The sequence below is a fragment of the Mus musculus genome, chromosome 3 (genome assembly GCF_000001635.26).
Source record: "Mus musculus strain C57BL/6J chromosome 3, GRCm38.p6 C57BL/6J".
Taxonomy (NCBI): Eukaryota; Metazoa; Chordata; class Mammalia; order Rodentia; family Muridae; genus Mus; species Mus musculus.
The window spans coordinates 81,126,574-81,145,413 of NC_000069.6; the positions used below are offsets into that span (position 1 = coordinate 81,126,574).

At 36.6% G+C, this 18,840-nt stretch overlaps 1 protein-coding gene across 3 annotated transcripts in view; it reads left to right on the forward strand.

Annotated features, from left to right (window-relative positions):
• The window catches only part of Pdgfc (platelet-derived growth factor, C polypeptide), a 177,625-nt gene that overhangs the window by 90,158 nt on the left and 68,627 nt on the right, over positions 1–18,840 (forward strand). The window contains exons 2-3 of one of the 3 annotated variants that reach the window (NM_001357746.1): positions 4,445–4,503; positions 14,832–15,027. In NM_001357746.1, coding sequence (NP_001344675.1) covers positions 14,924–15,027 — 104 coding nt within the window. In that variant the 5' untranslated portion in view covers positions 4,445–4,503; positions 14,832–14,923. Of the gene's footprint in view, positions 1–4,444; positions 4,504–14,831; positions 15,028–18,840 lie in introns of those variants that run through there. The other 2 variants (NM_019971.3, XM_017319655.2) reach the window with 2 other exon arrangements.

Sequence of the window (18,840 nt, forward strand, 5' to 3'; positions counted from 1 at the left end):
AACATGTCCAATTGTTGTAAAATATACAATGTTTTTAAAGGCAACAAAACTCTTCAGTAGGAAGCTGGATCACTCTCCTTACATTAAGGAAAAGGAAGCTTACTGTATGAGCAAGAATAATAATTGCTGTTGAAGACAGTTGCAGAAACAACTAAAATGTGGGCTTAGTGACATTTCACTTAAACATTATCTCAACGATGGTCAGTGGAAACAATGCCATAAATGAACGATGAGACATTTAAGGGTGCCTGCTTCGTGAAATGGGGAACCAAACAATGGGGATTAGGAAGTGCAGAAGGAGCAGAGCTCATAAATTGTGCATGTGTCTGCAGTGGGTGTGTTGGATCTCAAGGGGAAAATGCCCTTGTGAATGTGGCTTTGTGACTTAGAGAAGAAGCAGAGCTTCTAATGCAGATAGAAAGGACCTGTGCTGAGGGGCAGTGTTTATTTAAGTCTAAGCAGTGCTTGAGGTCGCTGGGGATTTGGGCTGATGGAAGGGTGACTGAGGAAAGCAGGAGGAAGAGTTACTCCCACATTTAGGAGGAGGCAAATCAAAAGAATGCTTAAAATAGAATAAGAAATGCAAAGTAGGTCCATTCAACAGAGGAAAGTAAAGAGTCAATGATTAGCCAATCACTGGGGTTACTCAATTTGCATTTGGTAGGCTATTTATAGAAATGGTCATACAAAGAGTTGGTGAGGACATGTTCTTCACTTACCTCTCTATTTGTTCTAAAAAGAATGTCATGCTTTTGATTGGAGAAGAATTAGCCGTCTCCTGCTGTAATGTCCCTTATTTTGTAATTATGCATAAACTTTTAAAATAAATGATATATCTTTATAGCTTCTTCTGAACGTTTAGTTTTGGAAGAGAACTGGCCCTGACGCTCAGGGCCTCGTATCCCCATGTCTGTACTCTACCAATGAACTGCCTCTTCAGCCTGGATAGTATTTAAAATTTTTCAATCTACTTACGTTTTAAGAGTGTTTTGCCAGCATCTATATTTCTGTCCCATATACACACCCAATGATAATGGTGGGCAGGAGAGGGTATTGCATCATGTGGAACTGGAGGTATAGACAGTTGTGATCTGTAAAGTAGCCATTGGGTCTTCTCCAAGAGCAGCAAGAGTTATGAACAGCTGAACATCTCTCCAGCCCCATGGATATTTTAAATTGGTGGTAGTAAAGAATTCTTAGGTGTTTTTTCTAATTGAAAACATTTTTTCATACAATCTATTCAGCTTGTACTCCTCCCAGATCCTTCCTACTCCCTTATCCATCCAAATCCATACCCTTTCTTTGTCTGTTTCTCATTAGAATACAAATAGTCGTCTAAAAATAATGCGATAAAATAACGCAAAATTTAAAAAGAGAATAAGACAAAACAAACAAACTAAAAAAATGAGCTAAGGAAAAAGAAACACATATAAATAGAGTAACATACATATTCACACACACACACATGGAAATTCATTAAACACACAAATCTGGTAAACATTATATACACCCAAAACACCTATGTGTAAAACTGCCATTGAATAAGTTTTGCGATGGCCATCTACTGCTAGATATGAGGCGTGGCCTGAACACTGGTTGGTACACCAAGTGAAACTAATGGAGAAAACTAATTCTTCATTTGCATGTTCTTATCAATTGTAGATACACTGGCTTAGATTGTTTAAAAATATTGAAGATACAGTTCTTTCCAGACAGCATGTTAAATACCTTTTCATACACTTGATTATGAGTATGTGAAGTGGTATCAGTTCTCCACAAACACTTGACCCTCTTTCTTTTTAAGGACTTGAGACAGAGTACAAATCCTAGAACACTTACCCATCATGTGCAGGAACACTGTCCCATTTTCAGAACTACAAAACCCAAATGACTATAATGCTACTTATCTTTCCCCATCCTTAAATGAAGAATTTATTTATTATTTTTTATGGTGAAAATGTTAACTTTAGAGAAATTATTCTTTGCTTCTTTTTGGCCAACAAAAGGTTAAAGGTTGGCTTCTGATCATTCAACTCTATATTAGCAATCTCTGAAATTGGACACTTTTTAGTTCCAGAATAATCTTGACTTTCAGAGGTAGAATTAACGTCAAGTGTAGTGATCCAAGTATTGAAAGGACTCCAGAATTTATCAAATCAGTAACAACTTGTAATAATGTCTCCAGATCACAATTTTAATAGACAATCACACAGAAAATGTTGTGGGTCGCTTTATTGTAGCTATTTTAACGTACTTGATACTGTAACTATCAGGGGTATTACCAAATTTGTGAAAAAAAAGGAAAAAAAATTACTCAATGAAATAAACTGAACAGAATGCAAATGGCAAGATCTATGTTCGTTAGCAGCTTAAAATTTACACCTATAGTTTTATTTGTTTATGGTTAAAAATCAGTGGTTCTCCTTTTCTAATTTAAGGTAATGCATCTATTGAACACACTGTGGAAGGGGGTCATCCTTTTTAATTGTTTTGAGTACAGTGGAAGTGTCATTGTTACTTGTGGACATGATCTGTGACATGATCTGAAGTAATATAATTTGGTGGAAAGGGAGTTGATAGCCATTATACTAGAGTGACTTGTGTTGAAGGTTGATGCTGTCTTTTGTTATTAAGATAACTCTATATCTAAGTTTTCTAGAACCATTTTATGGTTTATATCTGTGGATCTGACATGATACCGTCACTCATTTTCATTCTTTAAATATGGACTGCTTTAGGTCCTGGAGATGTCTCAGCATGTAAGAGCATTTGCTATGCAAGTGTAAGTACCCAAGTTCAAATGCCCAAGACTCATGTAAAAGGCTGGGCACAGTTGCACACCTGCCCATTACTTAAATATTGGGGTAGAATTGGAGACTGGAGGATCAGTGGTGCATAGTGGTCTTAACTTTAGCTCGGGGTGACGTATAAGAAAGACCCTGTTTCAAGGGAATCAACCACACACAGATAGAGTAGTGTACCTGGCATTCTCCTAGGGCCTCTTCATGCTTGCACTGATGTGTTTACCTACACACATCCTTATATATATACCCATCACAAACAATTAAAATTAAAATATAGAAAAATAAACATTGCTTTAGACAAAAACTATTATGGTCATTTACACTGGAAAATATAACTCTATTTTAATAGGAAATTTCATATATATATATATATAACCTTTAAGGTCATTGTCCTCACTGGAAAATACTTTGGAAACTCAAAAAAAAAAATCCTAAGACCTATAAAGCACTATTAAAAATAGTGTTCTTATTTGGGAAGTGTGATGAGGTAACTCTATAAAAATAGACATTTACTTTAGTCATGCAATTTTTGAATAAATCTGTGTTTTTTATTCAATTAGTTATATCGTGCTGTTTTTCCACAAGGTGCTCTATTAAAATCATGTGGCAGATCATGTTCTCAAGTAATATGGAGGCTTACACTCTGCACGAGACAATGAAGAGGAGTGGTATCCATTCCCAGTGGGTTCAGTGTGTGGGCACACTGAATGAGAAAAGGAGGCCCAGTGAGCTCATCACCGTTCCATTGGTGCTAAATTCAATCAAGAATGTCTTTTAGTTCGTTTCCTTACTACCATCTAGAGATACTTTATTAGCTTTGGAAGGTGGCAGAATCTGTTTTGTTTCTAGATATCATTGCCAACAAGCGCAGACTTTTCTGTGTTTCCATTTGAGTTTGATCTCTAGAATGCAGTCCTTAAACAAAACCATGTTTCTTGTTTCTAGGTTCCTCTAGTTCTTTTAAAGATAATCAATCTAATATGCAATTGATGACATTTTGGCTTTATTAATTTCTCTGTGGATAATTGTGAGAGGATATATTGATTTGAAACAAAATAATAATGCCTTAATTTTTATCACCAGGAAAGGGGTTTTAAATCCTAAGGCTCCTTTATCAGTAGGAAGAGAGCCTGGTCTTGCCCAAAGTGGAGGTTAGGTTAAAGACCTAAAGACCTAGGGGACTGAGAATCATGGCATGCAGGCAGTTCCACGTGGGCTTCAAGCAAATCCAGGGTTTGATAGGACAGAGGTGGGGAAGAGTAACTTACAGGGTTATGAAAATGTTAATTGAATACCATATAAGAAGCACCTGGCCAATGACATATCCAGAGTAAATATAGGTATTAGTTGCGCGAGTAAGCAAGTTTTAAGAGAATAAAAATATCTAGGTTAAATAACCTACCAAATAATGCTCTTTCTTATATTTTTTCTATGCCAGCCAAGATCCTGTCCTATAAAAATTAGCAATTATGTCCACAAATAAAAGCTCATTTGACTGACTCAGACATTTTTACAAACTTTGTACTTTTCAATGATTCAATTTTTTTTCAATACCCCATCCAAAATTGAAAATTCTTAACCACCTAGATTAGGGTTTGAGGTCACTAAGACTCAATTTTACTATCTCCATCTACTGGCAGGGAGGAACTATACCCAGCATCTGGACTGGCATAGAAAAGAGGAGAAAGAACATTAAAAGGTAAGCCTGCCATATGTTTTTATTTCCTCTGAACATGTACACTTTCTGTCACATACTCTATTGTATTTTTCTACATTGAACATGACTGTAATAAGCCACCATGGAAGGAAAGTTTAGGTGTTTTAGTGCTCCCGGAAATTAGCAGATGTGGACACATATGCTTTACTTTCATTACAACAATATTTTATGTTTGGGTACTTCTGAGTTTCTACCTTATCATCCCAATGATTGAGCGCTGCCTTCTGGTCATTACATGAATGCATAGAGTATATTCTCACTGCCCTGGACTCTCTGGTATGCTAAAGAGAATTTTCTCTGGAAATAATTTGAAGTATGAGGGTTTAGAGAGAATATAAACATGTTTGCTTCTGGGATTTACATTTTCACTCTGGTGTTTCTTAGGATCTTTTGCCAGTCTTTACTTATTAGTATTTTCATTTTTAAGGTTCCTAGTTAATTAACAGGTCAGTCTTATTTATATAACTATTCTCTCTCTCTCTCTCTCTCTCTCTCTCTCTCTCTCTCTCTCTCTCTGTGTGTGTGTGTGTGTGTATGTGTGTGTGAGAGAGAGAAAGAGAGAGGGAGGATAGAGAGAGGAGAGAATATGTGAGAGTGTGTGTGAGAGAGAGAGAGAGAGAGAGAAAGAGAGAGAGAGAATATGTGTGTGTGAGAGAGAGAGAGAGAAAGAGAGAGAAAAGAGAATGTGAGAAAGAGTGTATGTGTATATGAGAGAGAGTGAGAGAGAAACAGAGATTTGGTATTTTTGGTATCTTGTAACCCAATTAAAAAATTTTTGGGGTGGGAATTGTACTGGTTTACTGTTAAAAAGATTACATCATTGTAATGAACCTACAGTATATAATATATACTACTAAAAATTTAACTGCAATAAAACAAATAGCTGAGGGTTTGTGTCATTCATAGGTGGTCTATATAACGCCTACATATGTACTTAAAATGTTAAAAATAGTAGTTCTTAGGCTTATGTCATACACAGATTTCTTTACAAAGCTTTATCTCAACTGGAAATATGACAGCCATTTGTCAAGATAATTGTTACTCCTACATTTGATGTTACTAAATTAAGTGTGATTCAGAGATTTTTCATATCCATTTTCTTCTCCTGTCTATCCTCACCCAGATTAGCTCACCACCTTTTCAATATCTCCTGGCAGTGTTCCATTCCTTTAAAAGAGATATAGATAAATTTACAGGAAATAAGAGTGGATTGTGTTTTAACTTTAGAACTAGACTGCAAGCGCAGGAGTTTACAAGAAAGTGCTCTGCTCAAACAGGTCTGCTCAAATCCTGGGAGGTCAAATCCTGAGAGATCATGAATAAAGCTGCTCCATTTGCAACAATATTACAAAGTGAGATCTCACATCTTCCAGCAGAATCTAACTGTGTCCAACGTGGCAGAAATAGCAACAAAGTCTTCCTAAGATTAGAAGGTACAGATGTTCATCAGTAGTGATCAAGGCATGATCAATAACTAGAATATCAGAGGAAATCCTCCCTTCACAGATGCATATTCTGGTGGATTCGCTAAAGTCGGACTCTTTGGGATGAAATTCCTCTAGACTCTAATTTTCCCTTTCTCATCATTTTTCAACTCTTGTACTTTGATCTTTAATTCAATTTGAAAATTACCGTTGCAGATGTACCTGTTGCTGAAGGAACTAACAGTAGATTGAGCCAAACTAGTTCTAGAATGAAGGAAACTTATATTTCTCTCATAGTTCGTATAGGTGGTAAAACCTTGTAAGCTATGATTACGCAGCTTGGTGTAATTGGGTACTTTTTTGTTATTAAAATCTACATCTCTCAGGAAACCCAATTTCCCATTGAATTATATAATTATATTATTTACTTCTGGTCTTAGTTTCTCTCAAAATTGTCACACTTCCTTATCAAGTAAAGGTGAACAAGAATTGCTGAGGTAGAGTAGGTGCAGAGACAGTGCTTAGGGTGTTCATGAGCACATTTATGTAAATTCTGCCATAAAGGGCAGTCATATCTCAGTGTAATGTTTATTTTGTTTTCCTGGAATCATTATATATGATTACTGGAGGAACGAAAGCAATGTCTCTGATGTCCAGCTATCAAGCCTACTTGTAGAAAGATGAGTATCTTTTTTACTTATCAAAACATAAAACCTGTATGGTGGACTTGCTTGGATGTAAGTGATTAAATCTACTTGTCTTTGGTTGGTGTTCATAAGAAAGCCATATATTGCTGAATAAATAGCTTAATGGTAAGATGGATTGTTAGGCAGGCTGGGGATCGTTTTATAATGCACAGCTTAATGTAAGAGAATTTAAACATTTCCAACTGCATAAACTAATTCATTGATTTTTTTTCACTGTGACGATGATTTGAATGATAATTAACTTATTTTCATTGATAAACCCTAAGCATTCTCCCATCAAAAGACCACAAGGGAATAGATCATTTCTTTTCATTTGGAATGCCTAGGAAATATCAAATGGATGTTTAAAATTATATACAAGGCAGTTATAAAATTGATATGTATTGGTTTTCCAAAAATGTTTTTATTAAAATATTTTTCTAAAGTAAATCTATGCATTTATTTTGTCATAATAAAATTATTAATATAAATATATTTTTGAGGAGTAATTTTCAGAGATACTGCATTTTAAAAAATATTTGAACATTGTACATTGAATTCTAATTAAATAAAAGGATGGATTTGGACATTTTTAAGATGAATGTTTATTATATATTTTGACTTCCTAGTATTATCTTCTACACTCCGGCTTTCTTCTGGTGTCTAACACGAAGTTCAACTTAAAAACAAGAAAACCAGCATAATCTAGAGGTCTTTTTTTTTCTTTTGTCTCAGAGCTTGTGATTGGGCATATAGCATATATACAGCTATAGTTATTGCCCACTTCTTGTGTGCAATTGCTTCAATGTAATGTTGTGTGTGTGTGTGTGTGTGTGTGTGTGTGTGTGTCTACGTGCTCATGCATGCTTGGCTCTCCATGCCCTAACCTGTTAGGTAAGATTATGCACATCTTGTCCTCTGTAGTAACTCATTTTTATAGGTTTATCCCATTGAATCAAACTAGAGTTTATTTTATCATTATCTGAGAATTAAAACACTATGTTGTCAAAATTTTTCTATCTCACAAATCTCAGTATGAGAATAATTCTCTAAGTATTACTTGCTTAGTCTTTTGTGATGTCAGTGGGGTATTTTCGAGAAGAAAAGAGACAATGTGACAATAATTGCATCAGTGTAGCCTTGAATCATTGGCATCCTGGACACACCCAACCAGATGGCCCACCCAAGTTTTATTTCAGTTATAAAATGTTCAGTTCAATTGTCTTAAAAATAAAGGTTATCTTCTCATATAAGTAGCTAGACAAGTCAGAAGCAGAGCCAGCTTATTTTATGTTATCAACTTGGATTTAACACTGTTTTTCTATATTATGATGTATCTACTCAATTTGCACATTGGCTTTTTCCCTGGACTGGATTCCATTATGATTGCTGAAGAGTCAGAAGCTTCAGGAGCTCACTGTTACTCTCATATTGTCTCATTCTCAAATACAAACTGATGTCACTGAGTTCATTCTGAATGACCTAATAATGAGATCTGGAAAATTAAAGAATTCAATTATATTAATAATTGTCCATAATGATTCTGGGCAGGACCACAAGAGCTCCCATCTCCTGCTTCCACAAGAGAAGGGGAAGGAAGGCTCTCTGAATTTAATTTTTCTGCACTGTGCATGGGCCAATTCCCAGAGTTCTTCTTTACTCCATTTGCAAGAGTCAGCCAAGAGCCTAGGGTATCCTTTCTTGTTTCTTTAGATTCAAGAGAATTTTTAACTTCTGTAAATGATGGCGTCATAACAGTAACAAAAGTTCTGCTTTATCTCATCAAACTCCTAAGCCATTGACTAGAAGTGACAACTAAGGTTCCAACAACTTGCTCTTGTGAAATGGGAAGTTTTATACATATGACTAAATTTGCATTGTGTTTCAATGGTAACCTTTTGAGTAATGGTATTGAGTAATTTGACTATTTAACTTTTCCCTCAGTTTTTTTCCAATTAGAGTATTATAGATAGTGTTTCTCATTCACTTAAATGTAGATATGAAATTATTTTTTTTTAAAAAAATATTTTAAATTTGTAATGGCATGTAATTATTTCTAGTTAACAAAAAGTAAGCATCATGTGGCTTTCCCAAAATACCAGAATTTTATCTTTGATTGATTCATATTATAGGGCTTAATGTATTAAGTTAAATAAAGTAAAATAAATACTATAAGACTATAGTGTGACATTCCTAGAGAATGTAACATTACTGAACATGTTTAATTTTAAAATTAAGCACTGGGCTAATATCCACTTATCAGTGAGTATACACCATGTGTGTTCTCTTGTGATTGGGTTACCTCACTTTGGATGATAATTTCTAGTTCCTTCCATTTGCCTAAGAATTTCATGAACTCATTTTTAATAGCTGAGTAGTATTCCATTGTGTAAATGTATCACATTTTCTGTATCCATTCCTCTGTAGAGGCATATCTGGGTTATTTCTTACTTCTGGCTATTATAAGGCTGTTATGGAGATAGTGGAGCATGTGTCCTTATTACATGTTGGAGCATCTTCTGGGTATATGCCCAGGATAGCTGGTCTTCTGGTAGTACTATGTCCAGTTTTCTGAGGAACTGCCAAATTCATTTCCAGAGTGGTTGTACAAGCTTGCAATCCCACCAGCAATGGAGGAGTTTTCCTCTTTCTCCACATCCAAGCCAGCATCTGCTGTCACCTGAGTTTTTGATCTTAGCCATTCTGACTGGTGTGAGATGACTCTCACGGTTGTTTTGATTTGTGTTTCCCTGATGACTAAGGATGAGATCAAATGAAACTCAAGAAGAAAGAAGACCAAAGTCTGGGTACTTTGGTCCTTCTTAGAAGGGGGAACTAAATACCCATGGGAGGAGATACAGAAACAAAGTGTGGAGCAGACACTGAAGGAAAGACCATCCAGAGACTGCCCCAACTGGGGATTCATCCCATATACAGTTACCAAACCCAAGCACTTAGTGTGGATGCCAGCAAGTACTTGCTGAAAGGTGCCTGATATAGCTGTCTCCTGAGAGGCTCTGCCAGTGCCTGACAAATACAGAGGTGAATGCTCTAAGCCAACCATTGGACTGCTCACAGGGTCCCCAATGGAGAAGCTAGAGATAGGACCCAAGGAGCTGAAGGTGTTTACAGCCCCATAGGATGAATAACAGTGTGAACCAACCAGTATCCCCAGAGTTCCCAGGGACTAAACCACCATCCAAAGAGTACACATGGAGGGACCCATGGCTCCAACTGCATATGTAGCAGAGGATGGCCTAGTCAGTCGTCAATGGGAGGAGAGGCCCTTGGTCCAGGGAGGGTTATATGCCCTAGCGTAGGGGAATGCTAGGACAGGGAAGGGGGAGTAGGTTGTTTGGTGATCAGGGAGCTGGGGGGGGGGTGTGATGGGGGGAGGTTAGGAGGGGAAACCAGGAAAGGGGATACTTTTGAAATGTACATAAAGAAAATATCTAATAAAAAAAAAGCAGTCACAGTAAGAAAATGTCCAATCTCAATAACCAGTACTTTCTGATGGAGGTTCTCAGCTGGTACATGTATATATTATGTAGATGAACTTCAGCTAAGACATAAAGTTCAAATTATGAAAATTAACTATGAGTTAATATAACATACAAGTCTGAACTTAACTGTGGTGAGTGAAGCGTCTGTATACGTAACACGAATAACTTTATAAAGTTAGGATTTGAGGGTGAGCGCTTTAAAGGCTGAAATAATCTACAGAACTCCATTCTGCCATCTTCTGAGGTCCCCTTTCTTTATATTATCACTGTGTTAGAGCTAGTGACAACTATAAGGTCTGTACCTTATAACAAGGTAACATTTATAGATTTCCATAAATTATCTGACACATGAAAGTAATAGTGTGGCAGAAAAGAAAAAAAGTCACCAGAGTGTCCATTATCCTCTGTTTACAGAGCTAAAGTGGCTGACAGTGTGAATCAGTGAGCACACAGTTGAAAGGTTACACGCAGGGTGGTTTTGGGTTGCAGAATATTCCTTAGTCATGCTGCCTCGTGTAATACTAAGATAGACTTACTATTTACCGTGTTAAGAGGACTAGGCTCTGTTTAGTCTCTGATGTCTCAAAGTGGCTGAGTAGTTCTTTTGCTTATTTACTTCTTTTAGAGGAGACAAAAGTGAGTCAGCTAAAGCAAGTCCAAGAACCTTAATTGGGCATTTCTTAAATAATTTATTATTATTGTTATTATTATTATTATTATTATTAGAAGTAGTAGTAGTAGTAGTATTGGTGTGCTAAATATAGCAATCTCTTCTTTCACTTGGTGAGATGTCATTTGCTCTCCTGACTTGTAAACAGTGATAGATGGTACTAGCCTTGTTAATTATCTCTGTCTTACTACACTATAGTGTTAAAGACAAAGCAAAATGGTAGGTTTGGAAAAGGAATGGTAAAACAGACACTAGACCCTAAGGTTCCTATCTCAGGTATTATCTTATGCATTTATACTTATTCAGAATGTAAGACATCAAGAGTGCTTGTGGGGCTTTTCTATAAGGACAGGATTGATAGGAAGTGCTGATTTTGCCGTGAAGTACAAGTTTGCCTTTGAAGAAGCCAATAAGGAGAAGGTGGCATCATTCTGATTTTTCTAGAAAAAAAAACAAAAAACAAACAACAACAACAACAAAAATCCCAAAAACCCTTTTTTTGTTTCTGGACTCAATGAGCATACGTATGCAAACATCCATGTTTTATGTCATAGGTTTTCCAGTATTTTTAACAATAAACTTTTTTTTAAACAATAAACTTTTAAATTTGCCATGTAAATAAACCATCTAGATGAAGATAAAGAAGGATAATAGGTCAAAAAGGAAATAGGTAAACACATCATCAAAGACACAAGCAATGCAAAGTACAAATGAGACTAGTGGGTTACATGAGCTTGTCAAATAAGGATTGGTAAGAGATGTTCTGATTCATAAAGAAATGTTTTTAGAGCATTTAAAAATAACATGTACTTGGCATCAAGCATGCTGTACATTTCACAGGCCATCTGTGAAGTCTGCCAGCCTATGGGCCATGACACACGGCTGATAACTGGCTTGATTCTGCCAGATAGATTCAGAACATGCTTGAGTTCATAGATGAAGCCAGATTCTATTTATCAAACTTTCAATCCTACAGTTCTTTTTGCTAGTATCATGGTAAAGTATTCATTTATTAGTCCTGGTAGGATGACACACTCTTGTAATTCCAGCACTTAGCAGTATCTGTGGGACAAACAGAGAAGAATGGTTGTTTCTTGTATTGAGTGAATGTTATCAATAAATCACTCAAATGTTATCTTTATCACTAATACATGTTGAAATGCTACCATTTTTGTTGATTTTATGATCTTCCTGATCTTTTATTCTTTGTCAAACATAGTAAATATACCTCTAAAAGAGTCAGTATTATATAACTCATGGAGGATAAGAAAGGATTTCTTTAATTTTAATATTAAACTAGTCAAGTGGATGAAGAGCTGATTTGCTTCTGCATATATGCAACCAGTAGTTTTATAGTGCTTATGTTATTAATCTCTATTCTTTCAGTTTTCCCCCTGACATTGACTCATTTTAGTTTGGGGGTTTTGTTTGTTTGCTTGTTTGGTTGGTTGATTTTTGTTATTTGAAATAAGGTGTCTCTTGAACTTGTTCTGTAGACCAGGTTGGCCTCAAAGTTTGAGAACCACCTGCCTCTGTTTCCCGAGTGCTGGAATTACAGGTGTATAACTTCACTTCAGATCATAATGCTGTTGCTGTTCCCAAAAAGTTTTGGGCCAGATAATATGACATTAGCTATAATTATGAATTCTAAAACCCAAAGGAACCATTGCTTTCATGTAGTTTTTCCTTCTGCCTAAGACATATAAGATTTGTTATTTCATGCACATTACAAGATTTTGTGTTGGTAGCTGAGTCATTTGACAACAAGCATGTGTTTTCTTGGTAGTTTGGGTGCAGTGGTCCCTAGTTGTAAGCAAATCAAATGTTTATTAAACTAGGCAGATTCTCTTTATATTACTTATTTCTTGTTTTATGCTTACATTCCCAGCAAAGTTATATTTTTGGAATGATGACTGTAAAAACCACAGAATTGTAGTGTAGAATCTTCCTTTGGCAGAGGGTAATATAATGCTTGCTGGTATGGACACCCTCTCTTTTTCTTTTTCTCTTTCCTCTTTTCTTTTTCTGATAATAGGTCTGGTTGCTTGAGATTTACATGAAAACCTGCAAATTATATATGTTTGCTGGGATACCTCATTTTCCTCACTTTTTGATATAAAGTTTTGAAGCTGCAATTTTAACTTAAATGAAATTACAATCCTTATGACCACAAACAGAGGCTAGATTTTTTTGTTGTTGTTGTTATCAAATGATGTTTAATGAAATCATAAATTCTAAAGGTGAAAAAAATTTAGACAGAAAGTTTAGACATGAACTTTTGATTGGGTTTATGAAAATAGAATTCTAATATTTCAGTATCAAGCAGTTTTGTTCTAGAGCAGTAGTTCTCAACGTTACTAATGCTGTGACCCTTTCATACAGATCCTCATGTGATGGCCCCAACCATAAAATTATTGTTGTTGTTACTTCCTAAATGTAATTTGCTCTGGTTATGAATTGTAATATAAATATTTGTTTCCTAATGGCCTTAGATAACCCCTATGAATGGATCATTTGATTGCCAAAGGGGTCATGACCTACATTTTGAGAACCACTAATTTGTATATGACAAGATTACTGTATTTATCAACCCTATATTGCATATAAGGTATTTTGAGATATAGTTCAGCATATATTAAATATTTTTATTTATCATTTTATTTGTCTACATTTCAAATGATATTCCCCTCTCTGATTACCATTCCAGAGTCCCCCCACCCCATTACCCCTCTCCTTCCTCTCCTTTGCCGGTATGAGGGTACTCCACCCACTCACACACTCCGGCCTCATCCCTCTAGCATTCCCCTACAGTGGAGCATAAAAGCTCACTCCTCTTCTACTGATGTCAGATAAGACCAGCCTCTGCTACATATGTATCTGGAGCTATGGATCCATCCATGTATATATACTCTTTGGCTGGTGGTTTACTCCCTCCAGGCTCTGGGTGGTCCAGTTAATTAATATTGTTCTTCCTATGGAATTGATATCTCCTTCAGCTCATTCAGTCACTGTGCTAACTCTTGCATTGGAGTCGTGGGCTTATCCTGATGATTGGCTGTGAGTATCTGCATCTGTATTGGTCAGGTGCTGGTAGAACATCTTAGGGAACAGCCATATCAGGCTCCTGTAAGCAAGCATGTTTTGGCATCAGCAATAATGTAGGGGTTTGGTGTCTGTAGATGGAATGGATTCCTAGGTACAGCAGTCGCTGAATGGCCTTTCCTTTAGTCTCTGCTCCATTATTTTTGTTCCTGCATTTCCTTTGGACAGGAAAAATTATGAGTTCAAAATTTTTAAGATGGGTGGGTGGCCTCATCCCTCATCTGGGGGATGTGTGTATAGTTTGAAAGATATATAAATAAATCATTTTATAGATAGAAAATTATTACAGCCAGGGAGCCTGGGGTTTTATATTGTTGGTACATTTTTCTTTGGACATTCAGATTTTGTAGGGATAAATTCAGTCCCAGAAAAGTGGTACAAGGATGGTCATGTTTTGTTGGCTTTAGATGAACACGAGTTCTTCTGTAATAAAACCCAAGGCCATTGCTTTTCTCTCATTGCACCTCAGAACAATGGTTCTCAGCCTTCCTAATGCTACCACCCTCATACAGTTCCTCATGTTCTCGTGACTCTGAACTATAGCATTATTTCCTTTACTACTTCCTAACTGTGATTTTGCTACTGTTATGAATCACAAAGTAAATGTCTCATATGCAGAATATCTGACATGCAAGCCCGAAGAGACCATGACCCACAGATTGAGAACTATTGGTTTGGATGGTTGTGTAAGTCGTGGATTCATTTAGCAATTCCAGCCGCTGTGAAATTCTAAGCTTATATTGGATCCAGCTTGATAGAAACTTAAATAAGAAGTTCTTAGTGACATCGCTTTGTTGGCTCAATTTCTAAAGCGCCAGGTATTATTAAAGCAGATAGAAAGCTTTGAATGCATGTTTTGAAGCCTGCAATTTTGGAAGCATCTATCTGTCCTAACAGTATGTCTGTGCCTGTGTCTTTGATTTAGGAGTGCAAGATCCCCGGCATGAGAGAGTTGTCACTATATCTGGTAATGGGAGCATCCACAGCCCGAAGTTTCCTCATACATACCCAAGAAATATGGTGCTGGTGTGGAGATTAGTTGCAGTAGATGAAAATGTGCGGATCCAGCTGACATTTGATGAGAGATTTGGGCTGGAAGATCCAGAAGACGATATATGCAAGTGAGTGACACACATGGAGTTTCAGCAGAGTGTAACACTGCTGTTTTCAAGTTGCTTCTGTGATATGCATTTAAATGCAACCTTTGGCTGACTTAAGTTTACAAACATGTTCACCTCTTATTTCACCTACTGTCTTCTTTTTAAAACTAAATTAGAAGACTCACACACACACACACACACACACACTCAATGTTTACTTTCTGTCTGTCTCTACCTACACACTTCGGGAAAACTTTGGCTAACAGTGTATCTGAGTATTTCTGCATAAAATAGGAAAGAGAGAATAAAAGTTATGTAAAGGATTGTAACTATACCAGATAATCTGAATTACCATTGACATTTATCTTATATTTGAGCTCCCTGAAAGTCAAGTTAATGAAATAAAAGCAATATTTAAAGAGCTGGGAAGATGGCTCAGATGGAAAAGTTGCCATGGTACAGGAGGACCTGATTTCAGATCACAAGCAGCTGTGTAGCTGCTGTATCATCTCAAGCTGGGGTGGACTCTCTGGCCAGTCTATGTATCTGAAGCAGTGAGATCTACCCAAATAGATACTGTCTCAAAATATTAAGGTGGAGAATTAACTGTGCTAGAGAATCTATATCAAATATTGGCCTCCATAGACATGCACACAAATGTTCACTCACAAGTCACTTACACATACATAACACACAGGCCCACACACACGCACATACACAAACACACACATGCACACATGCACACATGCACACGTGCATGTGTGCATACAGTTTAAGCAAAAGCTGTAACTACAGGTTTACATTATGTAAATGATACAATGATACCTAATTACATGTATGCAGATCTAAGAAACCCCAGTGTCATTAGGAGGAAGGCATACAGTCTGGAAAGCAGAATTTAACATTCAGAATAAGAGTGCAAGGTAGGGATGCACCATGGTTCCCTGCAGCATCTAAGATCCAGTCAGCTGGTGTATTTCAGCCACACAGATGGTCTACTATAATGTGGACCAATGTTACTCTTTCAATACCATGTGAATATGCTTGTCAAGGTGCCATGGTCTTGAGAATTTTCACTTCTGTGCTACTTGTGCAACATTCATATATTTGACTTGATGGTGTTTGTTGGATTCCTTGTGACTTCTTTGGTAGAATGCAAGTTAAAAAAGAATTTTCTTTTTGTCTTACATAACAGAAAAGTTTCCTGTGTGTTTCAAGGCACAGTAAATATTTTGTTTAGCATCGGCATCCTTTCACCACATTTCTTTTCTCTGTGCCTGGGGTTTGCATTGTGTTTTCCCTTCTGTGTATAATGTCAAACAGCAGAAATAGGATCTATCCTGAGATGGCTGGGGTTTATCACTGTATTATACAGAGTATCCTGTAGGTGAGAGAAATCAGCAAGGAGCCTGGAAGCTGATGCAAATTATGTACTTAGGAACAACTTAAAACTCATGCTTCTTGCTTCCTATTTTGGTATATTTGCTGTAAATAAGAATTCCAAATTTTATGAAACACATAAAATGAAACACATGCAGGTTCTGCCGTTTACTCAAGTGAGTAGAAAATAATTTATGTTAGTAGAGGGAGGCCCGAGGGACCTCTCTTAAACTGATGGACATATTAGAGAAAAGGGTATAATATGTGTGTATATTCTAATATATATATGATAAGAAGATATCTATCATTGTCCCTGTCAGAGGCAAAGTGTGATATGATATGATTTTATCTAGCATAGAGCTCTATTTCACGAAGCCTTCCTATGGCTGGGATGTCCCTCCTTGATTGCATTGTCTTGGTCCTGTAAGCTCTGTATCCCTGAGCAACAGCCCACTGCCCACAGCCAATCTTTCCTGTTCACTCTGCTTTAGTGAATCCTTTCGATAGCTGTCATTTTTCTACACCATTGAAAGCAGTCTTTTCATTCATGCCTAAGAATGGTCAGAAAGTGGACCTAACATATTAGTCTCAATTTAACAAAGTAGAATTAAATGGTGCTTATAACTGACCCCTTTAAACATCTACTACTGGTAAACAAAGCTCTCTTTTCCATATTATTCTTACTGAATTGTTTTTCCTTTCCTTCCTTCAACTTTTGATAATATAACAAGTATGAAATAATGCCACTTGTGCAACATTCAAGTACGTGTTTAGTTACTTGAAATTGTTTGTGATGATTTTCAATTCTGATGATCTTGAGTTCTTTTCACATTGCCACTCTTGCTTCCTACTTTTTGAAATGCCCACACATGCCTCTGGTCTAATTTTCCTTTGTCTGTTCAGCTATTTGGATCTTGTGTCTCCTATTTAAGCCTTGCTGGCATGTGTTCCTGTGATTGTGCAGGTTTTCACCAGAGCATGTAATAGCATGCAGTTCTCACTGACTAAAGAATCATTCTTACCAGGGACATGCAGAGCCAGACAGCTTACATAGTGTTAGGCTTGGGCTAAGGATCTCTTAGACTGGACTGTTTGATTCTTATGTTTGGCAATACCTGTCTTATTGTATGGCTTTGTCTTAATTACATTTCTATAGTAGACACTTTTGTTAGGGATGTCTTGTCTTGCTGTCTACTTTGGGACCATTTTGGTTACTTTAATTTTCAATATATATTTCCAATATAGTCTTTAAAAAATTACATTACTAGAGTATTTGTCAGGGTTTTCTAGAGGAACAGAACTTATAGAATGAGTAGATAGATTGATGACAGTCAAATAGACAGATGTTAGATGGATAGATATAGATAGATAGATAGATAGATAGATAGATAGATAGATAGATAGACAGACAAACAGGTAGGCAGACAGATACATAATAGAGAGGGAGTTATCAAAAATGACTTACAGGTTGTGATTGAACTGGTAAATCAATGACTGTCTACCAACAGAAAGTTCAAGAATAAAGTAGTTGTTTGGTCCATCACCCTATGTGTCTTAGTTGACATAGGCTCTATGCCAGTAAAGGAATAGACTTGTCAGCAGGAGTGATGGGAATCATGCAAGGAAAACAAGCTTCCTTGCTACCTTTCAATGTCCTCCAGATTAAATGTGTATCTTCCCACCTCCAAAGATCCATAATAAAAGTGGCTCTTTCCACTTTAAATGATTTAGTTAAGAAAAGAAAAAAAAAAGAACGAATCCCTCACCTGTGGACCCGGCTCCTTAGATTTTAGTTAACTCCAGATGTAGTCCGGTGGCAAGAAAGAAGAACCATCACTTGGGCATTGGGCCCAGCACCTCTCACAGGCTAGGCATTTCTCCATCACCGCGCTGTATCACAGATCTCTTTGGAGACAGAATGAGGGAAAGTTCCCAGACTGTCTTTGAGCACTGTCGCTCTAACAAGCGTTGACCCATAACCTTCCTGCCTCAGTCTCTGAGTGGTTGCAATCACAGCGTTATGGAATCAGCTTTGTGATCTTCTAATATATTCTTTGGAAATAGTTTGTGAATTTTCCTTTCAAACTATCGACATTTTTATAGGCCATTTAGCTAAAATTGCTAGAAAATTTTGGCTAAAATTGATATTGTAGTCATGGAGAATCTTGACTTTAAGAACACCATGCTTCTGTGTGTATTGGGATCCATTCATGTCCATAAATTTTAAAATTTTTCTTCATAAAAGCCTATGTACACATATATGTGCACATATACATATGTGTGTGACATAAGTGTATAATTTAGATTTATTTTTAGATTTCTTTTTATTTCATTTTCTTGAGATTTTGAGTAGATATTTTTCTATTGCTATGTGACATAGGCTGTGTGCTATGTGACTCAGACTTTCCTTAAAATTATGGTACTCTGTCAACCTCAGCCTCCCAGCTAAGGTGA